The sequence below is a fragment of the Euleptes europaea genome, chromosome 2 (genome assembly GCF_029931775.1).
Source record: "Euleptes europaea isolate rEulEur1 chromosome 2, rEulEur1.hap1, whole genome shotgun sequence".
NCBI classification, from domain to species: domain Eukaryota; kingdom Metazoa; phylum Chordata; class Lepidosauria; order Squamata; family Sphaerodactylidae; genus Euleptes; species Euleptes europaea.
In genome coordinates, this window is record NC_079313.1 from 47202147 (window position 1) to 47227615 (window position 25469).

The 25469-nt window shown below is 39.8% G+C and overlaps 1 protein-coding gene across 1 annotated transcript in view; it reads left to right on the forward strand.

Moving 5' to 3' along the window:
- SNX7 (sorting nexin 7) overlaps nucleotides 1–24486 on the forward strand; it is a 52030-nt gene extending 27544 nt beyond the window's left edge. The window contains exons 7-9 of the mRNA XM_056844154.1: nucleotides 699–785; nucleotides 10710–10862; nucleotides 24309–24486. Coding sequence (XP_056700132.1) covers nucleotides 699–785; nucleotides 10710–10862; nucleotides 24309–24389 — 321 coding nt within the window. The 3' untranslated portion in view covers nucleotides 24390–24486. The remainder of the gene's footprint in view (nucleotides 1–698; nucleotides 786–10709; nucleotides 10863–24308) is intronic.
- The last annotated feature ends 983 nt before the right edge of the window (nucleotides 24487–25469 follow it).

Here is a 25469-nt window from a genome sequence, read left to right on the forward strand (position 1 = left end):
ACTCTTGGGAGTAGGGGGCAGCATTTCTCATATGGGCCTCAGCTGTTAACTCTCACAGACTCACCAGCATATCATGAGGGATCTTAGTCTTTTATGTCAAGCAAGGAAAAACACTGAAATATAAAAATAAAGTCTCAGTATCTATTTCGGTTACAGGGTAGGGTGATGGAAATCAGTTGTTTGTAGCTGACCAAATTCTGCCCTGCTGGATTGGATTCAACAGCTGTCTAATCCAACATCCTGTTTCAAATTGAGGCTGGCATCCACCAACAAGGCTTGATGACAACATTTCTTCCCTGTTTTGCCTCTTATCCCCACCATACTACCTCTGAGCCTGGAGGTTCTATTTAGCCATTGTGCCTTATTCTTTATAGATCTACCTGAGTAGGGTTGAATTTGTGTAATTTGTCTACTTTAAACCCATCTAACTCAGTGGCTATCACTGCGTGGCAGCAGAGTCCATGTTGATAATGGAATCCATACAATCAAGTACTTTTCGTTCCTGACTGTCCATTTCAGTAATGTGCACTAATGATAGAGAGAATGAGAGGAAAAAATTATCTACTTTGTCCCATTTTTTTTAAAAAAAAGACATACATTGGAAGTTCTCACTAACATTTGTATTTGATTTTTTTCTTCAAAAATCTATCTACATAGAGCTGTCCACTCTAAATTTATGTACTGCTTTATAATTCCAGGGAGTCTTGAAAAGGAGAGATCACATCCAAGCAGAGCTTGATTCCAAAGTTGAAGCTTTATATAATAAAAAAGTTGAAAGTGATCTGGTAAGTATGTAATATTAATAATCAAGTAATGTCAAGTTGTAACCAATTTATTGCAACCCCTTGAGGTTTTTCAAGGCAAGAGATGATCAAAGGTGGTTTGCTATTACTTTCTTCTCTTTAGCAACCCTAGTCTTCGTTGGTAATCTTCTATCCAAGTCTTCTATATAAAATACCCTAGAATGTACAAACAAGGATGATGGATTATATCATTTGTATGTCAGTGCATGATCTAGCCTGATCTCGTCAGATCTCAGAAGCTAAGCAGGGTCAGCCCTGGTTAGTATTTGGATGGGAGACCACCAAGGAAGTCCAGGGTTGCTGTGCAGAGGAAGGCACTGGCAAACCGCCTCTGTTAGTCTCTTGCCATGAAAACCCCAAAAGGGATCACCATAAGTTGGCTGCGACTTGACGGCACTTTACACACACACAAGGGAGAAAAAATTCAAACTTTTTGCTCTTTGTGATGTGATTGATCTGTTCAGCGGAGAACAAGGAAAATGACTGCAACAGCTACTACCAGAATTAGCTAAACTTATCAGAATAGCCCTTACCATACCTGTTCCCTCCTGCACCTCAGAAAGGTCACCCTCATGCCTTCACAGAATAAAGACTTTTCTACGGTCAAGCATGAGACAGGCAAGGCTTAATCACATGGCTTTTCTTTATGGACATAAACAGATCTCTCAGGAAATTGATCTCAATGTTATGGTGTCATTTAAGTACAGGGTATTTTGAATTGTTACATCTTACGACTGGGTTGTATCTAGATGACACAATCTGTATACCACTAATCATACCAACACATGGGGATGAATCATCTGCTTTTAAGTAATACATCCGTTTGTGCCAACGTGGTGTAGTGGTTAAGAGTGGTGGATTCTGATCTGGAGAACCGGGTTTGATTCCCCACTCCTCCACATGAGCGACAGACTCTAATCTGGAGAACCATATTAAATTCCCCATTTCTCCATATGCAGCCTGCTAGGTGACCTTGGGCTAATCACAGCTCTCTCAGAACTCTCTCAGCCCCACCTACCTCACAAGGTGTCTTTTGTGGGGAGGGGAAAGGAAGGTGGGGAGGTGAAAGAAAATTGGGAAGGATAGGTGGGATATGGCAGGAGAGGATGCTTGTGGGAGCAGCAGACGGGGTAATGGGGATTAGGAGAATATTTGATTTTATTGAAATTTTAAAAATGTAAATAAAAAAGTTTGCCTTATTTAAAAGTTAAAGTTGAATTTCAACTGTCTGAAGATCATTTGTTGAAGCCCCCCTAAATTTCTGGGAAGCCCCCCCCCAAATTTCTGGGGAGCTCCTCCCTAAATCCCCCATGGCCTTGCTCCATAGATAGTGGCAACAGAGGCCCCTTCCTGTGATGTCACTGGCTCCTCCCTGTGATGTTATAGCAATGCCTCTGGCCATCCCCAGCCCCACCAGGAAATTGGAAAGTGTACGCCCCTGCAAGAGTTGTATAATCAGGTAGTAGCTCTCAGACTTGCAAGAATCCTGTCTACATCCTCAGACTGGGCAAGCTGAAAGGTATAGAGAGCAGGCTTATATCACATCGCCCATTTGGGCATTCTGCTTTTTAAGACGCTTCTTTGTTGGTGTGGCTGGTGACCCAGGAGATTTCTTTTATCAAGGCCTGACCAGTGGTGAACATTGTGAATCCCTACCTGAATACCCCCTCAAGCCACAGCTTGAAAATCTACTTGAGGTTGGGCTCCTGACAGACATCATTATCCTCTACCAAACAACTGAATATTTAGCACGCTAGTGACCACTGTGCCATTTTATTTGATCATAACAGAAAAATCAAAACATTTCAATCCAAATTTGAATTGCAACTTCAGTTGTATTTTAAGAACTATGATTGAATGCAAATTAAAGGAGAATACTTCAAAAGGATCTTTTAATGGTTATGTAAATTAGTCTGCTGCTGTTTCTTACAAGCCTGGAGATCTTAATTTTTTTTTACATCAGTATAGTTGCTGATGTAATGTATAGTGACCTTTTAATTTCATGTTTTGAAGCATTTATGCTCTACCAGCTCCACAGTAAGGAAGAGCTGTTGTAATTGTAAATACCTTGCACAAAACTGATGCTTAATTATGGTTTCACTGTCTCTCATTCCTCTTACAAAAGGCTTCTGTTCAAAATTAAATTTTCTTGTGTGACAGCCTCATACATTAATGAGTCACTGGTTAGATTGCAGGGATATGCTTGCCTTAAGGCTCTGTACCAGATTGGGGTCTTTTAGCTGATTAATCATCTGCTTTTGAGTGATACATCCATTTGTGCCAACGTGGTGTAGTGGTTAAGAGCAGTGGATTCTGATCTGGAGAACCGGGTTTGATTCCCCACTCTTCCACTTGAGCGGCAGACTCTAATCTGGTGAACCGGGTTTGTTTCACCACTCCATATGAACCCTGCTGGGTGACCTTGGGCTAGTCACAGTTCTCTCAGAACTCTCTCAGCCCCACCTACCTCACTAGGTGTCTTGTGGGGAGGGGAAGGGAAGGTGATTGTAAGCCGGTTTGAAACCCCTAAAACGTAGAGAGAATCAAGGTATAAAAACCAACTCTTCTTCATCCATTTTTAAAAAATGTACACTATTGACATACACACAGGGATGCCCCACGGGGTGGAGGTATTGAAGAAAGTGTAAGGACTTACAAGCTAATAAACAAACACTGTCACTCTTGAGAAGAAAATGCTATCTTTTAAAACATTTACTTTTTCTGTTTCATATGGCAGTAATATGTGTTGTCCAAAAAAGCTTTAAAAGTAACAGTTATGGAGTTCTTACTGGGACTGAAGGCAGATGACAATAGAACTGTTCAGTCAATCAGCAAGCTGATTACAAAACATGATAACATTTGAGTCTAATGCAGAGATTCCTAGTAACACAACATAATGCAATGGGGCAGGGATTGAAGAACTGGAAGAAGGGGGAAAACACTATCCTGACCTGGATGGTCCAGGTTAGCTTGTGCGACCTTGGATGGAAGCTAAGCAGGGTTGGCCATGGTTGGTACTTTGATGGGAGACCACCAAGGAATACTAGAGACAGCGACAGGCAGTGGCAAACCACCTCTGTTTGTCTCTTGTCTTGAAGATCTTATGGGGTTGTCATATTTCCACCACCACTATTCCTAACAGAAGTCACCACCTAAGCTGATCTATTATGTCACAGCTCTACTTACTTTACAAGAATGCTCTCCTGAACAATTGTGTTTTAGACATTTTGTGAAACGATAGAAGCATTGTGTCTTCCTGATAGCTTCACGCAGACCCTTCCATAATGTGGGAGCCACCACAAAGAATGTGCATGACAGGCAGTTGTGATTTTACCTCTGGTGAGCAGAACATAGCAGGAGAGGTGGTCCTGCAGGAATTTGATTCCAGTGCCATTGTAGTTAAGGAAAGAGATACGAATTTACCTGGCTCCCAGAAATTCATTCAGTTTCGGTGTGGGTTTCTTTGACTATTGCCTTCCAGTTGCAATTTATATTAAGAATATCACAAGTCAGTTTTGTTACTTACAAATTGTGCAGGAGCTTTCATGTACTTGTGTAGATGGGGTAAAAAGAATAAATAATACTAAATGAATTAAAAAGCATTATAAAAATGTTCTGCGAAAGAAAAAATATCTCGTTTGTTTTTAAATCTTTTTTGTAGTCCTATAGATGGCATAAGATTGTTATGCATACTTTTTCCCGATGAAGCAGAAACATTTAAAATGGTTTAATTTGTATTACCACACAAGGAGGTACAGGCATTCAGAATGTTTTAAAAAGAAATTAATTCCAAAGTTCAAGGAAAACTGCGAGCGGGCTATCCTTAAAATCTGTTTTGATTTACAAAACAAGCTAACAAGTTATCACAATCAAAAGTGAGCTTTTAAAACCACATATTTAGAAGTTGTGCTTTTAGTTTGTGAGTCATTTGCAACTTGTTAATTTTAAACGTATTTAGGTCAATTTTTAATTGGTGAAGTTCTAACAAAACTTTTTTTTTGGTAATGTTTGGCAAACTTTCCTTTTATCTGAATACTACAAAAAAAATACTAAGTTACAGTCTCCCCAATTTAAAATTGGCCAGTGTTTTAGAATTAATCAACTATATCTGATTGACTGAAAGAAGCACGCAGTCAGGTTAATACATCTATCTATCTGCTTGCACTGAACTGTTTTCTAAAAGGTGCTGTCCTTAAGATCAAGATGAACACCTGTGAACTGAGCCAGGAAATTACTTCTGTGAATAGCTTGACAAGATTGCGGCTTATGCTTTTTCAAGGAACCCTTCCTTATAGTTATTCATTTCAGAAATATTAATGGAAAAGGATAGATGCACCGTAACTGTAAAAGGCAGCTTTAACTCAATACATTACAAACGCAGTATAATCTAATAAATACATTAGTGTAACATTCTGACATTTTGTCATGAGCCGGAGCTCTTGATATGACACCCGTACTGCAGATGCAATCCTGCAGATATAACAGTGATCAGAGCCTGGGTGGGTTAGTGGTTAGGACATTGGTGTAGGATCTGGGAGAGTTGAGTTTCTGTTCCCCATTCTTCCATGAAGCTCATTGGATGATCTTAAGCCAGTCATACTCTCTCAGCCTAACTTGCCTTACATGGTTGTGGTGGGGATGAAATAAGGAGGAGAGAACCACATATGCTGTTCTGAGCTCTTTAGAGGAAGGATGGGATTAAAATGCCCTAGATAGCTAGACAGACATATAGACCAAATTGGCTTGTCACCTTAACCATGCTAATTTGCAATTGAGGCAGTTTCATATACTCCACAGGGAATTGTTGAGTGTTGAGATATCAAATGGTCCCCAAGCTTTTAAAAAGGTAAAAGTGGTCCCCTGTGCAAGCACTGGGCCACAAAATCACACAAGGTTGGAAGAGACCACAAGGGCCATCCATTCCAACCCCCTGCCATGCAGGATCCCAAAATCAAAGCGCTCCCGACAGATGGCCATCCAACCTCTGCTTAAAGACCTCCAAAGACGGGGACTTCCCCCCCCCCCCCCGAGGCAGGGCATTCCACCGTCGAACCGCCCTCACTGTCAAAGTTCTTCCTAATGTTTAGGTGGAATTGCTTTTCTCTTAGTTTTAATCCATTACTCTGTGTTCTAGTCTCTGAAGCAACAGAGAACAAGCTAGTTCCCTCTTTAACATGGCAACCCTTCAAATATTTAAACGTGGCTATCATGTCACCCCTTAACCTTCTCTTCTCCAGACTAAACAAACCCAACTCCTTAAGTCTTTCCTCATAGGACATACATTCCAGACCTTTGACCATTCTGGTCGCTGTCCTCTGGACACGCTCCAACTTGTCAACATCCTTCTTAAATTGTGGAGCCCAAAACTGGACACAGTATTCCAAGTGAGGTCTGACCAATGCAGAATACAGTGGTAGCATTACTTCCCTTAATCTAGACACAATACTTTTTTTGATGCAGCCCAGAATTGCATTGGCCTTCTTAGCCACCATATCACACTGTTGACTCATATTCAGTTTGTGGTCCACTAAGACTCCCAGATCTCTTTCACATGTACTGTCGTCAAGCCAACTATCCCCCATCCTGTACTTGTGCTTTAAGTTGTTTCTGCCTAGGTGAAGTACCTTACACTTCTCCCTTTGGAAATCCATTTTATTGTTTATGGCCCAGCTCTCCAGTCTATCAAGGTCATTCTGAACTCTGACCCTGTCCTCTGGGGTATTAACTACCCCTCCCAACTTGGTGTCATCTGCAAATTTAATTATCATATCCTCTATTCCATCCTCCAAGTCATTTATAAAAGTGTTAAATAGCACCGGTCCCAAGACAGACCCCTGTGGCACTCCACTGGTCACGCCTCTCCAGGATGAAGTTGTGCCGTTAATGAACACCCTTTGGGTTCAGTTGGTCAACCAATTACCAATCCACCTGACAGTAGCAGTGTCCAGCCCACATTTGACTAGCTTTGCTTCAAGAAAATCATGGGGGACTTTATCAAAGTCTTTATTGAAATCAAGGTACACTACATCTACAGCATTCCCTTCATCTACCAAACTTGTCACTCTATCAAAAAAAGATATGAGATTAGTTTGGCATGACCTGTTTTTGAGAAACCCATGTTGACTGTCAGTGATCATGGCATTTCTCTCTAAGTGCTTACAGACCGTCTGTTTAATTATCTGCTCTAGTATCTTACCTGGTATTGATGTCAGGCTGACTGGGCAATAATTGTTTGGGATTTCTTTTTCCCCCTTTGTAAAGATGAGGACCACATTTGCCCTCCTCCAGTCTGCTGGAACTTCTCCTGTTCTCCAGGAATTCTCAGGGCCATTACTAATCCATGGGGTGACTAACCCATTACTAACCCATGGGGTGACATCAAATCATGACATTTACTAGGCAGTCTAAGTTTATGGGGTGGTTTGCCATTACAGTGGCGGACTGAGTCTAAACATATTGGTTGCCAGGAGACAAAGGGGCCCCACCCACAACTATAAGGCTATCATTTAATTTTTATAAGAAATAAATAAAATTTTCAAAACATACATAAGTGGAAAAAAGGTAAAATTAAAATTTTAGTTGCATACAGTAATAGTATTGGAACTTCTATTATATTTTCAAGCTACTAAAAGGTCATTAACATTTTTAACATATTGTTTAATGTTTAAGCGGGCCCACTTCATCGGGCCCACAGGGCCCACTTGCCATCGGGCAAGCTGACACCCTGGCGAGTCCGCCACTGCCGTATTATGATTATGCACAAACTTAATTATGTAACTGAATACCAGAATACTTAGAGCAAATAAGCAACAACTATTGTTTGATTATTCAAGAATAAAATTGTGTAGTTTTTAAAGGCCCTTTTAAAGGAAACAGCCATTTAGAAAATAATTTGCTTGATGTCTATGCTAAGTTGGTATTTACTAAAACTGTAACCTTACCTATTGTAAATACTTTGCTTAGAAAATAGGTGGTAACTTAAAGAAAATAGTGAGCAGGCATTACAGAGTAGCTTAATAAATAGGCATGTGATAGTATGTTTTAACTAAGGGATACTGGAGTTATTTTACAATAAGGTTTTTTAATTTAGGTATCTTTATTTACCTAGCCCTTATCATAGAAAGTAGTAGTAGTATGGCACTTTTTGGAAGGTTTAATATATTGTTTGTGTGGTTTTGTGTTTAGATTACATGTCTTTTTTGTCATAAATATTTAATTTTTAAAAAAGCAGGGTCCATGGGGAGGGAGATACTGCTCAATTTGGTGCAGTGCAGAACAGAACTTGGCTTTGTTCTGCATTCTTCTTCCCCTCCCCCCTCCCTTGAGCAGCATTTCAGAAGTTTTAATGAGCTACATGCAACTGCCCAGTTAAACTCAGTTTGAAGAGATGATAGCCAAAAATTATGCTGACAGTGAGTGGCAGAAACTTGAATTCAATGTGAAGAGCATTTTTGCCAGAGAGATGGATTGGCAAACATGTCATTAGTACTAATAAAAGGCTACAGTATGTGATCCTTGAATAGGACCTCACATGGTTCTTTCATACAGTTCAGCTGTTACTCTGAATGCAGTGTGAGAAGAGGACAAAATGGGAGTATGTTTGTAGTCAAGATAGGACCTGAAATATATCTGATTAGAGACATTGTCTAATATGGTATGTTTCAAGCCAAAGCCAATGATTTGGCTAGCCACACATTGTCCACTGTTAACTAGGATTCTGTCTGTCTAGCTAGTGCGTTTTATACCAGACTCCTCTGTGGAGCTCCAAGTGGCATACATGGTTCAACCTTATCTTCACCACAACTCTGGGAGGTAGGCAAGTCTGAGAGAGTGACTGGCCCAATGAGCTTCATAGTTATGGGGCTTTGAACCCTGGACCTCTCAACTTCTAGTCCAACATTTTGCTTAGTCCAACGTTCTGCTGCGCCACACTGACTCGTGTGCATGGCTCATGTACATGTTGGTACATGCCATTGTGTCCTTTTAGAACGACTATTGACCCGCCAAGGACAGCTTCCAAGCTATGCACGATAAATTTGATGCATGATAAAGATTTGATAAATTTCCTGTTGGTTGCCAAAACAGAAGACAACTTTGCAGGTCACAGACTGTGCAGACTGGGTCTAATTTTTGTGCATGCGTTTGCCATATCAAGAGGTAACCATATTCTTCTCCAGAGGTTGGTGTGTGTCTGCCATTGTAATAGGATAGGCAGCTAGAATTTTTCAAAAGACTTCCATACTTTCAGCAACTGTGTGGAAGCGTGACGTCAGCATGTGTCTAATTTGTGCAGTTCTATGACATGATAAACGTCACCTGCCAAAATCCCTTCTGTCAAAGGGATAAGGGCCTGGCACTTTATTGTATCTGGTTGGTAGCTGAGGCTGTAAACAAGAATCTGAACAGCACCCCCCTCCTTTTTTTTTTTTTTTGCCAAGAAAGTAAGGAACCAAAGTGAGATTACTATGGCAACTGGTTGTCATATTTTGTGTGTGGGTGCATGTGTCAAGGTACCTGAACTTTTTAAGGCTGTGTGAAAGGCAAAAATGGATCAAGTTAGGCTCTCACTATTGCTTCACTTTTCCTATTGCTTCATTGTCATATGGGAGAAACCTCACCTGCTAACAATTATCCATTAAAGACTCAAGGCCCTGTCAGAAAACAATGCAGAGCCTTACCATTGCATGACCTCAGAGAGCAATCTCAAACACACCACTTTCCTTCAGCTGCGCACTTTAGGGGAAGGCCAGTAAATTGTGAGACCTAAGAAAATGATATCTTATGTGTGTTGGGACATTACCAGTTCTTTATTAGAATACACCAGCCTTGCAATCAGGGTTGTCAAGCATGGTGAGAGAGCCAGCATGGTGTAGTGGTTAAGAGCAGTGGTTTGGAGCGGTGGAGTCTGATCTGGAGAACCGGGTTTGATTCCCCACTTCTCCATATGAGCAGGGAAGGCTAATCTGGTGAACTGGATTTGTTTCCCCACTCCTACACACGAAGCCAGCTGAGTGGCCTTGGGCAAGTCATTCTCTCTCAGCCTCATCTACCTCACAGGGTGTCTGTTGTGGGGAGGGGAAGGGAAGGTGATTGTAAGCCGGTTTGAGTCTCCCTTAAGTGGTAGAGAAAGTCGGCATATAAAAACCAACTCCTCTTCTTCTTCTACTACTACTACTACTGCTACTGGCCTGGAGAAAAATGTCCTCCCTTTAACAGAGTCTTAATGTGTGGAAATGGACAGGTAAAGTTTCATGCCATAGTGAATAACATCCCATTTAGACTCTGTTAAAGGGACAGGGCCCTGACCAGGATGGCCCAGGCTAGCCTGATCTCGTCAGATCTCAGAAGCTAAGCAGGGTCAGCCCTGGTTAGTATTTGGATGGGAGACCACCAAGGAAGTCCAGGGTTGCTGGGCAGAGGAAGGCACTGGCAAACCACCTCTGTTAGTCTCTTGCCATGAAAACCCCAAAAGGGGTCACCATAAGTCAGCTACAACTTGACGGTACTTTACGCACAAAGGGACAGGACATTTTTCTCCAGGCTACTTGGCAAGGCTACCTATTTAAATTCAAAGCTTCTCTATGTATTTATTCTGCTTCTCTTCTTTTTCATGAGTATTCCTGTAATAAATAAGGAACCAGTGGCATGCCTGGTAGGGACAGACCAGCTATCCTTCAGGGAAGCTTCTCCACCATTGCAGAACTTCTCACTGAGATTCCCCTGAGAAGCTTCCAAGTGACACAAGACCTCCATGGAAGTTAGGCTGACAACTAATTGAGAAGATAGTTTTTCGCCCCTGCATTTTAGAAAATGCCTTTATTTTGGTGTGAACAAATCTCAACAACTGAGTTCTTAACAGTGGTTTCTCCACCCCTGATTTCTCACACAAGTCCGATTTTTGTTTAGCTCTCTGAAGAGATTGGAAAACTTGAAGACAAAGTGGAGTGTGCCAGTAATGCGCTGCAGGCTGACTGGGATAGATGGAAAGAAAGCATGCGTCTTGATGTGAAGATGGCATTTAGCGATGTGGCTGAAAACAATATCCAATATTATGAACAGGTGAGATGCAGATTAAAATAAATAATTGCTTTCAACATCTCTATGTACTTTATTTATAAAACGATTATTCCTACTACTACTTTGAATGTATTGAAAAGTGCAAAAATAATATAAAAGAACACCTCTATGCTAAATTAACACTAACACAAAAATCAGCATAGGAAGCCAAAATATAAAGTCTCCTATTTCTAACAGTATTTTACACACACAGCAGAGAAAATAATGGTAGTCCTATAATGCATAATTTGCTGAAACAATTTAAAGTCCAAACAAATCAAGGGATCCGCCCCAATCCATCTTGGGTCCCAATCCGTCTTTGGTCAGACTTGCCACTTCACAATGCGATCTCTATCCTGTATAGACGGTCTTCTAGAAACATGTACCGTTTCGTCATCCAACTTCTTCAGTATAACGTAGAATTTGCCATACAAGAGCCTAACCAATACGTATGCTATCTAACAATGCATAAAGAATACAAACTATCAGGAACCATCCAAGAACTCACCTCATCATACAAATATATAAATAAATAAATGCTGTCTTTCACCATCTATCTGTACTTTATTTATAAAATGATTATTCCTACTACTACTTTGAATGTATTGAAAAGTGCAAATGCTACCTTATTTTCCCAAATAGGTCTTTGCGTCATCTATTATGCACTCAAGCAGCTTCTAAGCTCACTGTCAGTAGAGGGCAGTCTTGTTTTACAAAGCACAAGAATTTGAGCACTTGTAGGTGGGGAAGAGATGTTAAAAATCAGTTTCAGACCTTTAAGTCAGGGAATCTTTACTTTCTAGGGCTCTGTGGAAAAGGAATGTTGGGCTTGATCAGCAAATTCATTGCCTAAGGCTTTAATTGATAAGTAGGGTGAATTTTCATTGATAGAGGCAAGTTTTAACTGTTGAGGCTGAGACTGAAAATAAAGAGATTAATGGTACAGTTGCTTATTTTTTCACAGTGACTCTGCTGCTTTGTGACATGTAACAAACAAATCATTATTAATTTGCATGTCATCTGCTTAATTTGTGTCTGGTTGCTGTTAAAAACATGGGAAGGACCGCACAAAGGAGAGGAAGGAAGGCAGACAGACAGGCTGTGGCAACCTTAAATGGCTTTCGGATTAAGAGAGTTTATATAAGCAAACTTTCAATGATGCATACTCACATACAGAAATTCCTAAGAAAGAAAAAGGTGGTATATACAGAGACGGGGGGGGGGGGGGGTTAGGGGAAGAGATTACCCCAGATGGCTCCTTCTCAAAACAATGGGGATCAAAGACTTCTTGTGATGTGGCAATATTATATGCTATCCTGACACCAGTGATTTGTACATCCGCGGGACTGGCTGGAATCTGATCCTTATCTCTTGGAGATTTATGGCGATGTCTTTCGTCTTTCCAGGATGTGGCAGCTGTGGGAATCGTCTCCAGCTGCTAATATAGATTTGCAACGGATGTTTTGCTGATTGAACTGTTGGGAGGGGGGAATGCAGGAGAAGGCTACGTGGTGCTCTCGCCTCGGCTCCATGGCTTCTCTTTGGATCAGGAGACAATCAGGATCATGGCTTCCCTCTGGCTTGTTTAGGGGCGACCCGGTCTCTTGTCCTGGACAGTCTGGCTTGCACGAAGCAAAGGAACGCTTGCCAAAGCGACGGGCATTGCCGCTTAGGCAGTATAGTGAGTCTCTGGTGTGGTTGCCATGACCAGGGCGGGAGGTCAGGCTGCCCACCTAGTAACATTTTTCACTTCGATTAATTATTGTAATAAGGAGTAAAAAAGAAAAGATTAAAGACAGTCTTATAATCTAACAATGAATGGTGTGTAAGGTGCCATCAAGTCGCAGCCAACTTATGGGAACCCAGTAGGGTTTTCAAGGCAAGAGACTAACAGAGGTGGTTTGCCATTGCCTTCCTTGGCATAAAGGCCCTGGTATTTCTTAATGGCCTCCCATTCAAGTACTAACCAGTTCCAATCCTTTTTAGCTTCTGAGATCTGAAAAGATCAAGCTGGCCTGGGCCACCTAGGTCAGGACAATGAATGATAGATTTTCAGTGCAATTCTAAGGGGTTGGGAAAGGCCTTTAGAGGCAGCATGACCCCTGTGCCAGCGTAAGTGCCACTCCGGTGCCAGGAAGCAGCGCATCATCATGAGGCACAGGCGGCACAGCCTCTGCAACTGCACTCCTCCAGTGCAGGGTGCACGCTGGCGCCAAAGAGGGCATTCCTGGGGGCGGGACTGACCCTAAGCTCTTTCGCCCATGGGTCACCCATTTTTGCCGGTGTGAACTTATGCCAGCAAAAATGGTGGCATAGCCCCATGGAATTGCATACAGCAGTTCCACGGGTGTCAGGGAATTTGCCTGTGCAGCTTGCTCACCTTGGTGCTGCAAATGCTCAGGAGGCGGCCCGGCTGTGCTGTGGCTGCGCCGTCCCTGTCAAAACTCCCCCCTTTGGATTGCCTTGTAATAAGTTTATTAAATTGTCAATTGTCCCACACTTCCATCAGTATCCTTCAAAGGATGATGCATTTAAACATTTAAGTTTAATTAATTCATTTTGGACCAGAACATTAAGGGAGAAAAAATGGAAAGGATGGTTCAGAAATTACTTTTACTTTTTAGACGGCAGACTTCTACTTGCTGTAAAATTTTATGATTGCCGTTCTCAGCATAGGCCTACTCCACTGAAAACCTCCATGTGTCACCTACTTCCCCTGTCAGCTTTGAAATTCTGAAGCTAAATATGTTTGATTAGTACTGTGTTTTTCATTAAAAAAAACTGACTGAACGAACAAATGAGTGTCTGTACCTCATCTTTGTTAATAATCTTTCTAATTGAAAAAGGATTCTGAGGTGGGGAGAGGAAGGGGATTGTAACCCGCTTTGAGACTCCTTAAAAGTTAGAGAAAAGCAGGGTATAAAAACCAACTCTTCTTATTCTTCTAACCACAAATTGACTGCCACAGGTAATGGAGCTCATGTACAGTCCAAATGCAGGGGAGAAGAGGGGTAATTAAAATACATTGGGAAAAGAGGGGCGAGAGAGAATAAAACAAAAACTGTGGTGGCAGCTGCCACTGAAATGATGCTGGTTTACACTGCATAGCCAACCAGATCTTCAGTGGTAATTCAGAAACCCTACTGGGCAAGAGCCATATCTGACCCCATCCACTTGGTGGGTGCCATGGCACCCACAGAAACCATGTTAGGGATCCCTGCTTTAAATGCATGCCCCTAAACTATATTCCCACTGATTTAAAACTGAGCCCCAAAAGGCACAGTGGAAGGGCTGTCTAGCAAACAAGCCCACACAAGATACTAGTGCAGAAGGTTTTAGTTGGCTTGCCTGCTTACCCACACATGACTAATATATAGAGTTGTCAACTGCCTGAAGAAAATATGTCCTGGCCCTTTAATTGAGGTTTAATGGGATGTTATTTATCAGGAGATGTTATGCCCTGAAAATCCTCAGTTTTGCATTTCCACACATTGTTAAAGGGAGAGGACATTTATCTCTTCAAGCAGTTGGTAACACTACCTGGATTATTGCTGAGTGGTATAGAGGACTGGATGGATCGTTGGTATGTCTCTGTATAAGATAGGATCTTTGATCTAAGGAAAGTGCTTTAAAAGTGTTATTACTTTGCTTGTGGAAAAAAGTGCTTTATAATGAAATGAAGTGTAAAGGATAGAATGTACAGTGTACAGGATAGAAGTGTAAAGGATAGAAAGTGAGCATAAAATGCATACAGAATGTTTGCTGCTTGTATGTGAGATGTGCCTTTCAATTTCCATACTTTTTAGAATAGACTGAATGTTAAAATGCTTTAATTCTTAAACAGAAGGGTTGTTTTTTGTGGGGGTGGGACTGGCCATGAGTCTTCACACAAGGCAGTTGATGCACTTGGGACTTCATTTTATGGGTTGTACATATATTGGACCAGAATATCAGTACCAGCGCAGGTTGTACAATCCATACAGCTCTGCACAGGGAATCCCTAATGCAGAACGCATGTCCTCTTTTCAGGGACTACTGGCCCAGACTAGCCTGATCCCGTCAGATCTCAGAAGCTAAGCAGGGTCAACCCTGGTTAGTATTTGGATGAGAGATCACCAAGGATTACCAGGGTTGCTGTGCAGAGGAAGGCAATGGCAAACTACCTCTGTTAGTCTCTTGCCTTGAAAAATCCATTAGTGGTCGCCATAAGTCGGCTGTGACTTGACGGCCCTTTACACACGCACTGTCCATACTGCTGGTGGGACACTACAGTGGCCCAACCACAAGGGCTGGAAATGGTCATGCAAATCCTCCATGCAGCAACTTCAAATTAACATAATTTGTGAGTGAAAGAAGTGGAGATTTGTAAACTGGATGACATGTTTTCTTTGTGGCTCAGTTGCCAATACTGTGCTGTGGTGAATGTTGCATGATGCATCAAAAGCATAAGAATGTTCCACACATTGGTAGCATGCCTGATTTCTCCCTCCATTCAGACCACTGACTCTGGTGTGGAAAGTGCCTACATGCTAATGATGAGGCATGGGAGCCCTTCACAGGGGAGCATGTTCATAAAGGTGCTCTGTGGATTTGGGTCTTTTTGTTGTGCTTGTTACCATCATTGGGAGTGGTTTGATCATAAATCATAGTTTCCTTGTCTTGCTATTCAAGGATTTTCTTACAAAAGGAGAAAAATGACTCCAAATATCCCACCCACCTCCATATATGTCATGAAAGAGCACAAGCCTAAGGCACAGCAGAGCCAATGGGGTATGCATTACATTTGCTGAGGGCTGCATTAAGTGAGAATAGGGCTTTCCCCCATAATACAGGGTGACAAGTGATATTTCATTATATTTGACATTGTTTGAAGAACAGACTTCCCCCCTCTTCTGCGTGACTGAGCCCTTGTTTGAATATATTGCACTCAGTCAAGCCCTTCTCATATATCAAAGTGATCTTATTTGCATCTCACTAAGCAATTCCAGCTAAGCCCGTTATTTTTCTGCACAATTCTATATTTGTATTCTTAGGGATGTAGTTGTCTCTCTTTTAAAAAGTTGAAATTATTTTATATGTTTATGTGCATCTCCAAAGAAGGTCTACCATGAACTGAATTGTAGATTAGTCTCAATCACATATGTGATTCAACAATATAAAGGACACAGAGGTAACTGTGGCTCCCCGTCACCATGAAAAAGATAGGTCTGTTTCATGGTTCATCAGTGTATTGTCCCATGGTAGACAACTGGTGGTCTGCAGCTTATATCGACCCAATGCATTTTTTTTTTGCCACCAAGTTGCAGCTGACTTATAGTGACCTCATGTGATTTTCAAGACAATAGGTTTGCCTCTGTGCAGTGACCCTAGCATTCCTTGGTGGTCTCCCATCCAAGTACTGACCAGGGCTGACCCAGCTCCGCTTCCATGATCTGATGAGATTGAGCTAGCCTGGGCTATCCAGGCCAGGGCAATGAAATTTTAGGTGTCCCTTATTGGCCCTACCAATTCTGTCGAGTCCTTTGAATGCTGTGGAACCCCCTAGTGCTGTAGCACTGCCGCTCCCTGATCATTCCTTTAGATGGGAAATTTCTGGGAGTGCCATCTAAGAGCAGAGTGTGAATGTAATAAAGAAATAAAAGTAAAAAGTTTGCGCCAGGTTTGCTAAGAACAAAAAGAACATTGATTTCCAAAATAGTAACCGAGAGAGGTATTAAATACTTCAGTGCTACATTGTTCTTTGGGATGTGCTTGTTTTTTTTGTTTGTTTTTTTATTGATTTTTATAATAAATCCAAAAAAAAGAAGAAAAAATATACATAATAATAAAAGATAATAATAATAAAAGAAAAAAATAATAATACATACATATATAGAGCGTACATTTCTGTTATTACATTATTATACATATAAAGATATATATTGTTTCTATTGTTATATTGTTATACATATATTGTTATACATATATTGTTATACATATAAAAATATATATTACGCCCTACTTCAAAAACCCACCACCCACCACAGTGCCCATCACCCATGGACTTCCGATGGGGTGTAGTGACTAATAGAAAAAATCTCATTATTATACATTAATTAAAATCACATTGTACTATAATTCGTTAATTATATTTTTAAAATCAGTTTTTGCCCATTTATCCCAATATGCAGCGGCCTTTAACCACATAATTTTGAATTCCTCCATGTCTTTACCATGTAAAGATGCTGTAATTTTGGCCATCCGCATATACATCCATAATTTTTCTCTCCATTCTCTAATTGAAGGTTTATTCGTTTGCTTCCACTTTTTTGCAATTATAATTCTAGCTGCTGCAAAACTATATTGGCATATGACTCTATCACCTTTATCCAATTCTCTATTTGGAATACCCAATAAACAAAAAGTGGGATCTCGCTTAATTTTTACTTTAATCAAATTATTAGTTTCATTCATAACTGATTGCCAAAATCTAATTTTTTTACAAAACCACCAACTATGCATAAACGTTCCTATATCAGTACCACATTTCCAGCAAAACGCTTTATCATTTTTTTTCATTTTACTTAATAAAACCGGAGTTATATACCATCTATAAAACATTTTATATATATTTTCTCTTATTTCATTCGAAATAGTAAACCTAAATTCATTTTTCCAAAGCTTTCCCCAAATTTCCAAATCAATATTATATCCTAGATCTCCCATCCATTTCAACATGACTGGTTTAATCCTTTCTTGTTCTAAGTTCAATTCTATAAGTACTTTATAAATCCTACCAATCAATCCTTTATTACCTTTTAATAATAATATCTCAAGTTGGAATTAGTACGGTTAAATCCCAACCTATTATCTTTGATAAAAACATCATTTAATTTATAATACATAAACCAGTCTTTTAGTTGAAGTTCTTCACGTGTTTTCAATATCCATATCCCGTCTCTATAATCTATCAATTCTCTATAAATATCACAGTCCAAATTTAGATGTGCACCTCTTCGCATAAAAGCTTCTATAGGATTTATCCAGCCGGGAGTTTTACTTTCTAAAGCGTCTTTATATTTATTCCATACTTGTAATAGGTTTTTCCTGATAATATGAGAGTTAAATTCCTTATTCACTTTCTGCTTCTCATACCATAAATAAGCATGCCACCCGAATCGCAATTTATATCCTTCTAATTCTAATAACTTTGGGTTCTCCAAGAGAATCCAATCTTTAATCCAGGTGAAACATTCCGCTTGGTAATACATTTTTAAATCCGGTAATCCCAATCCTCCCGTCTCCCTTAATTCTATTAAATTATTATATGCAATCCTATGTCTTTCTTTACCCCAAAGAAATCTCAAAACATCTTTTTTCCAATCTTCAAATATCTGTACCCCTGTCACTATTGGTAAATTTTGAAACAAAAAAAGCATTTTGGGCAATAACATCATTTTAATTACTGATATTCTTCCCCAAAATGATAAAGGAACTTTTTCCCAACTTATCAAATCTTTTTTTATTTGTTGCCATTGTTTCACATAATTGTCCTGGAATAAATTAAGATTATTATTCGATAACCATATACCTAAATATTTAACTTTATGTTCAATATTGAGTCCCGACTTTTTGATTAATGTTTGTTGCTGTGAAAGAGTCATATTTTTAACCAAAATTTTTGTTTTTGCCTTATTAATTTTAAAACCTGAAATCTTTCCATAAACCTCCAAAATTTTATTCCATCTGTCAAACTGTTCAATCGGGTCAATCAAAAAACATACTAAATCATCCGCATAAGCTTTAAGTTTATAATGATTTCTCCCTATTCTTACCCCTACTACATCATTAGATTTTCTAAGGTTGTTCAATAAAACCTCTAATACTAAAATAAAAAGTAAAGGGGAAAGAGGACAGCCCTGTCTCTTTCCCCTTTGAATTTCAATCTTTGGTGATAAAGACCCATTCACAATCAAATTAGCTGTTTGATGTGTAAATATACTTTTTATGGCAGTTTTAAAACTATCACCAAAACCCATATATTCTAATACCTTAATCATAAACTGCCAATTAACATTATCGAAGGCTTTTTCAGCATCCAAAAATATAAAAGCTATTGGTGTTGTATCTTGTTCCGCATATTCTAAAAGATCTATTACCACCCTAACATTTTGACTAATCAGTCTTCCTGGTAAAAATCCAGCTTGATCATCATGTATTAATTGATTCAGTACTCCTTTTAATCTAGTAGCTAAAATTGCTACAAATAATTTGTAGTCAATATTTAACAATGAAATCGGTCTATAATTTTTAACTTCCAATATATCAGAATTCACCTTTGGTATTAAGGCTATATTTGCTTGCTTCCAGGTTTGAGGGATAATACCTTTTGTCATCCCTAAATTCATAACTTCCAAAAGATAGGGGATTAATTGCTCTCTAAATGTTTTATAATAATATGCTGTAAAACCATCTGGTCCAGGAGATTTATTCATTTTACTTTTTTTTATAGCCTGCTCCAATTCATCTTTGGTTATTGGAGAATCTAAAAATTCTTTATTTTCTTGTGTTATTTTTCCCCAATCCCATTTAGCAAGATAAGCTTCCATTTCTACCTCTGAAACTAACTTTTTTTTATATAGATCTGTATAAAATTTCACAAATGTATCTACTATCTCCTCTTTAGTTCTTGTTATCTTGCCCTCCCTTCTAATTTGAATTATTGGCATTTTTTTATCTTTCTGTTTAATTTGCCAAGCTAACATTTTACCTGGTTTATTAGCATGTTCAAAAAATCTTTGTTTAGTATACATAACTTTTCGTTCAATTTCTTCAGCAATTAAGAATTCATATTGATGTTGGCAGTTTCTAATCTTATTTTGTTGTTCTTGTTTAGCCCCTTTATCTTGCAATCTACATAGATATCTCTCCGCCTGCTTTATTTCATCTAATATGCATTTTTTCTTATTCTCCCTTTCCCTATAATATCTTGTGTTTTGTTGGGTTAAAAGTCCCCTAATTACTGCTTTATCAGCGTCCCAAACTATATCTTCACTGGTACCTTTATCCATATTTTCTCTAAAATAATTCGTTATTTCAGTTTTCAATTTGTCTACAATTTTTTTATTTTTTAAAAGAAAGTCATTAATTCTCCAGGGTTTGTAACCTCTATTTCCCATTTCAATTTTAACTGATACCGCGTTGTGGTCTGACAACACCCTAGGTAAAATCTCAGAGTTTTCTAAATTCTGTACCAGACCCTTTGACATCCATATCATATCTATCCTGGAATATGTGAGATGTCTCTGTGAAAAAAAGTATATTGCTTCATATTGCCATGTGTCAACCTCCAGAGATCAAACATATCCCACTGATCTGTAAGAACATCAAAAATCCCTGGTAACTTTCCTTCATTACTTGCTTTTTTCTTTTTCCCAGATCTATCTACCTTAGGTACCTTAACTCCATTAAAATCCCCCATCCATATCATTTTTTCAATAGCATATTCAGCTAATAATAGTGCTAAATTCTCATAAAATACCTTTTGATTTGTATTAGGTGCATATATTCCCACAAGCAATACCTTTTGGAAACCAATTGTTACCTCCAGCAACAAAACTCTTCCCTTTGTATCTTGATAAATAACTTTTGGTTGTAATAAAGCAGGTATATACATAGCTATTCCATTGGTTTTTTTACTCTCATTACAAGCCGTAAATAGAGTACCCAACCTGGCATGTTCCAACCTGAAAACATCCTTTGGGAGTATATGCGTTTCCTGTAAGCAAATAATATTAGCATTAGATTTTCGTAAATGATGAAATATTTTCCTCCTTTTGTTGGGAGAGTTCAATCCATTAACATTCCAAGATAAAACCTGTAACATATCAAATTTTCAGTTAAATTCCATATATTTCCACGGTAAATACATACTTGACTCCTACTACTGCAACCCCCCCTGCCCCCCATATCTATTCAATCTTCAGTCTTCGGTATCCTCATTTGGAGAGTCCTCTGATGAAGCTACTGGCAAATCTCCACCACCAGAAGCTTCAGATGCCTTTTCTTCTTCTGTGGATTCTCTAGTTGGAACTTGTTTAGCTGACTTGAGAGGTTTAACCAGTTCTGCATCATATCTTCTTAAAAACTGGTCTGCCTTATCCACTTCCGTGAACTTGAACCTTTTCGCCTTAAAGATGAAAGAGACACCCTGCGGGTATTCCCATCTGTATTGGATTCCACTGAGTCTTAAACGCTGGGCAATCTCCATAAAATCCTTCCTCTTCCTCAGCAATCTTGCAGGTATTTCTTTCATCAGCCTCAGTGACTCATCTCCAACTTTCAATGGTGTTTTGTAGTGAGTGTTAAGTATTAAGTCTCTGTGACTTCTGGAAAACAGTTGAAGCAGGCAGTCCCTCGGTACTTTATTCCTGGTTGCATATGCTGAATTTATTCTGTAGGCTGTCACAATCATCCCTGCAATCACCTCTTCAGATTCCTGTAAAAAATCTGCCAAGAGAACCATCAGATATCCACGCAGGTCCCGATCCTCAATTTTCTCTCGCAATCCACGAATACGTAGGGAGGATTCTTTTATATTGAGCTCCATCATTGCCATCTGATCATTTTGGGTCTCTTGTCTGTCAGCTACAGATGTTATTGACATCTCCAGGGTATCCACCTTCTTCTTAGTTTCTTTAGTTTCCTGTGAGTTTTTTTTAAGCTTGGTTTCTACCCTGTCTTGCCTGACAGCCAAGGATGAGATTGTGTCCTGCAAGGCAGCTATTGCAGCTGAATTCTGAGCTATAGTAGCTGTGTTCTGAGATAGCTCCTGTTTCATTTCTGTGACATCCTGATGAGTCTTAGTTAGCAGTTCAAAAACAGAAGTCAAAGTCACTTCAGGTTTAGTTTTTAAAGGCATCTTGGCAGCAATAGATGTTGTTGCTATTGGAGAAGTTGTCTGTTTAGTTGTCTGAGTTATTTGAGTCACAGAGGACCGTCTAACAGGAGGCTGTACCACCAACTTTGTGTCTTTTAAAATGTCCTTAGTGTGTTTCTCTTTCTCACCCATTGGTGAGCCAAAAGAGACTGGAGACTGAAGTTACAAGTCCATTATAATCCAAGGGAAAGTGGGGGGGGGGCAGAAAGTTTCTTTTATTTCATTTCATTCAGATCAAACCACTTTGGAGAAAACAATCACTGTGACCACTAAAAAGTTTCTATGCCATGTCACTTGATTATCCTCCAATTCCTTTCTCTTGCTTCAGTGCTCTTTGGTTTTAAAAGAAACTTTTTTTTTTGAGTGCGTCACTCAACTGGCAAAAAGCCAAAAATCACAGAAACAAAGCGTAACTGAATTATAGATAATTCAGAATTGTCCTTCAAAACAAAAAACTGCCACACACCCCAAGTTAGTGATTTTTAAAGATCAAAAGGAAAAACTTTATTGATAATCCAAGAAACAAAAAGTCAGGTCCCACCTCGCTCTCTCCTGCCGTCTTCTTTAAGATGGCGCCGGCTCTTCGGTGGAATCCGCCAGAGCGACCGCCGCTGATTTCTCGGCGGTTATCGCTCCCATGGCAGATCCGCCACCGGCACCCAGGACTGCATCCCCTCTTGCCCCGAGGGGTGCCGCTTGCGAGCTCTTCCCAGGGCTGATTATGCGCCCCGTAGCAGTGAACGGCAGGAGCGCGGCTTCGCGCTTGCAACGGGGGGGGGGTCCCCCGACCCGGAAGCTGGGATGTGCTTGTAACACCTCAGTTAGGCAGTATAGATAGGGTTGCCAGGTCTTCTTTACCAGTGGCGGGAGGTTTTTGGGGCAGAGCCTGAGGAGGGCGGGGTTTGGGGAGGGTGATACAGTCTGAATAAGTTAATCAAGGTTCCACATTTGGACCTGACCACCCATATGGGCAGAATAGTGACCACTTTGGGCTGGAGCCCCCAGAGTGGATCGTAATGATCAGATGCGCTTTGTAAGAACAATCAAGCCCTAAAATGAGCACTGCGAAAACATGAGCAAAATAAAATCCAGCCCTGGTTAGCATGACAACATTAAAGCAGGCTCTCATTTATCATTGACAAGAGAGATTTTCAAATTAAAATCACAGTGAGTGGTTCATCTCTGAAGCAGCAGTGTAGGGAAGCCGTTAGAAGTGAACGTTTAAAGCCTCATTTATTTACATAAGTTACTCAATTTTTAAAGCTTATTCTTGTTTATGTAACCAAATGTGTGTTCCAAAATTCAGATGTTTCTGTGGCTTATTTTGTTGTCAGAGATCAGAGTGCTGCTTCAGCTGGCAAGATATATAATTAACTACTCCGATACAAAAGTAGGTCTCTGTGCCTCAGGCTCTGGGTCTCTCTTCTGCAAAACATCAGCTGCAGAAGTGACATTACTTTTGAGGCATGCATTTGAGCTGCTCTGAAAAATTTTTATTTGTGTCCCTTAGCAAGGGAGAAAGGGGGATTGATTACAAATAAAGGATCATTAGCACAAGCTATCCAGAGAGAGAGAGAGAGAAATGTTAAGAGGAGATTTAATTTAGTATATAGGATTAGATTTATAATTTGGAATCTAATTACTCATAAAACTGTTACGGGTCACAGGAAAAAGATATCTGCACACAAATGAAATGACTGGGGCTGGCCTGAAACTACACATTACTTTGAAATATTGATGTGAATTACACATTTGAACTACAACATCAGTTTCATGTGAAGAAGAAAAAAAACCTGGGAAATGTTTCAGTACTGCACACAGCTGCATGTACAGTTCATTAGCAAATATGATAATTACACCATAATCATGCTAGAATTATTAGCAAAGACCATGAAGCATTTAAGAACGTGGAGTTGTTTTTAATCCTCTATGGTGAATTTTGAGCTCCTCCTGTTGAGCTGAGACCAATAACCCATGCCGGCACAGGATAGAATTGCAGCCCTTGTTACCAGTGGACGGGACTGGATTGGATGAAATTCGGCCCTATGCAAGATGGGGAGTAGTGGAGAGAGTGAGAGCGTACCTTGCCTTCCCACCCACCTGGCATACCTACACGGCCTCATTGGAAATGGCAGACATGTTTAAAACGAGGAGTGAAGGGATTGGGGGGGGGGGAGTCTGCTCTTAAAAGGAATACACTCCAAAGCTCCCAGAAGCCTCTGCAGCTGATTTGTTACTGGAGAGGAGCTCTGCACGGAGAGTGCAGAAAGAAGGCAGGGGGTTTAAAAGCAAAATCATGTTTCAAAGGACAGGCAGGGTTGGTTTTGCATCACCTCAGGGAAAAAAGGTTGGAACAAGGTAGGTTTCAAAAACAGCTGTTAAACCCCTCAGAGAGAAATTCAGAGTGAAACGTGGGTGAAATGCTTTAAGTAACCCACAGCTGTGAAGAGGCCAACAAGCTTCAAAATGGTTGTCTGAAAGTAGCCTATAAGTTTGTAAATCGTTAACCTATGTATCCATTTTCTTTCAAGTGCCTTGCTACCTGGGAATCCTTCTTGACATCTCAAACAACAGACATTTGCTTGGAAGGAGACTCTGAAGATCAGCCTTGACTTAAAGAAGAATATCTCACTTATCTTCTGAAATGTGGCTTTTGCCAACCAAAGAAGTGCCCTGAACAGGAAATCAAATGTATTTATTCCATATAAACACTAAGATTCAACAACAAACCTATTTAAATCTCAGGTATTCTACTGTTCCAGGCCATATTTTGAATCATGGTAAAAAGAGAGAGAAATCTGGTTTGATTTTCAACAGTATTCTGCCTATATTTGCTTTCTGAAATACTGTGTAATTTGGATATAAAATATTTTAAATAAGTGAAAATAGCTCCATTTTAATATTAAAGGTTTAATAGGAATTTGTTTACCTTATTTTTCATCTTATTTTGATTGATGCATTTAGCAGTCCTTGAGGATTTATAAAAATTTCTGCCAACGTCCAAGTGAAAATTTCTATATGAGTGGATACTTAACAGTGAAGCCTTCCCTGCCATATGGAATCTGGATACAGTGGTAACTGCAGATTCCACACCAATTAGTCTGACACCAGTTCATCAGTTAGGTCCGAATATTTAAGAAGCTATATCTGTGTGTGCAAACATTTATACACACTACACATGCAGAGTTGTCCTTTGGTAAGGGTTTTCCTTTGAAAAGATGCTAGTCTATATTAATTATAAAAGGCTAGGGCTGCAAGCTTTAATTTATTTCATTAGATTAATCAGAGCTTCGATTAACTGGTGACAGAAAATTTTAACTGGAGAAGTTTGAGTTAAGAGCACACTGGTTTAATTTTGGTCAGCTTTTTTGGTCCTAATGTGTTATGCAACTGAGAAACCAAAAAGAACATATGAAAAATTACCAGTAGCCCATTTTGCTGATTAAATTCTAAATTACCTTAAGCATCATTCAGCATTTCAAAACAGAGCTTATGTTGAGACGTCAGCCATCTGAATATCAGTTGGTCAACTGCCTTCATTAATTAATCTATCAAAATGACCAAATCCGTTGACAGCTCTGCTAAAAACACAGGATGCAACCCTGTAGCCTGAAGCATAGACTGAAGGCTGCTTGATATTAATGGAATTCACGTGGCTTGAGTGCCCTGCCATCCCAGCACCACTGCAGGAG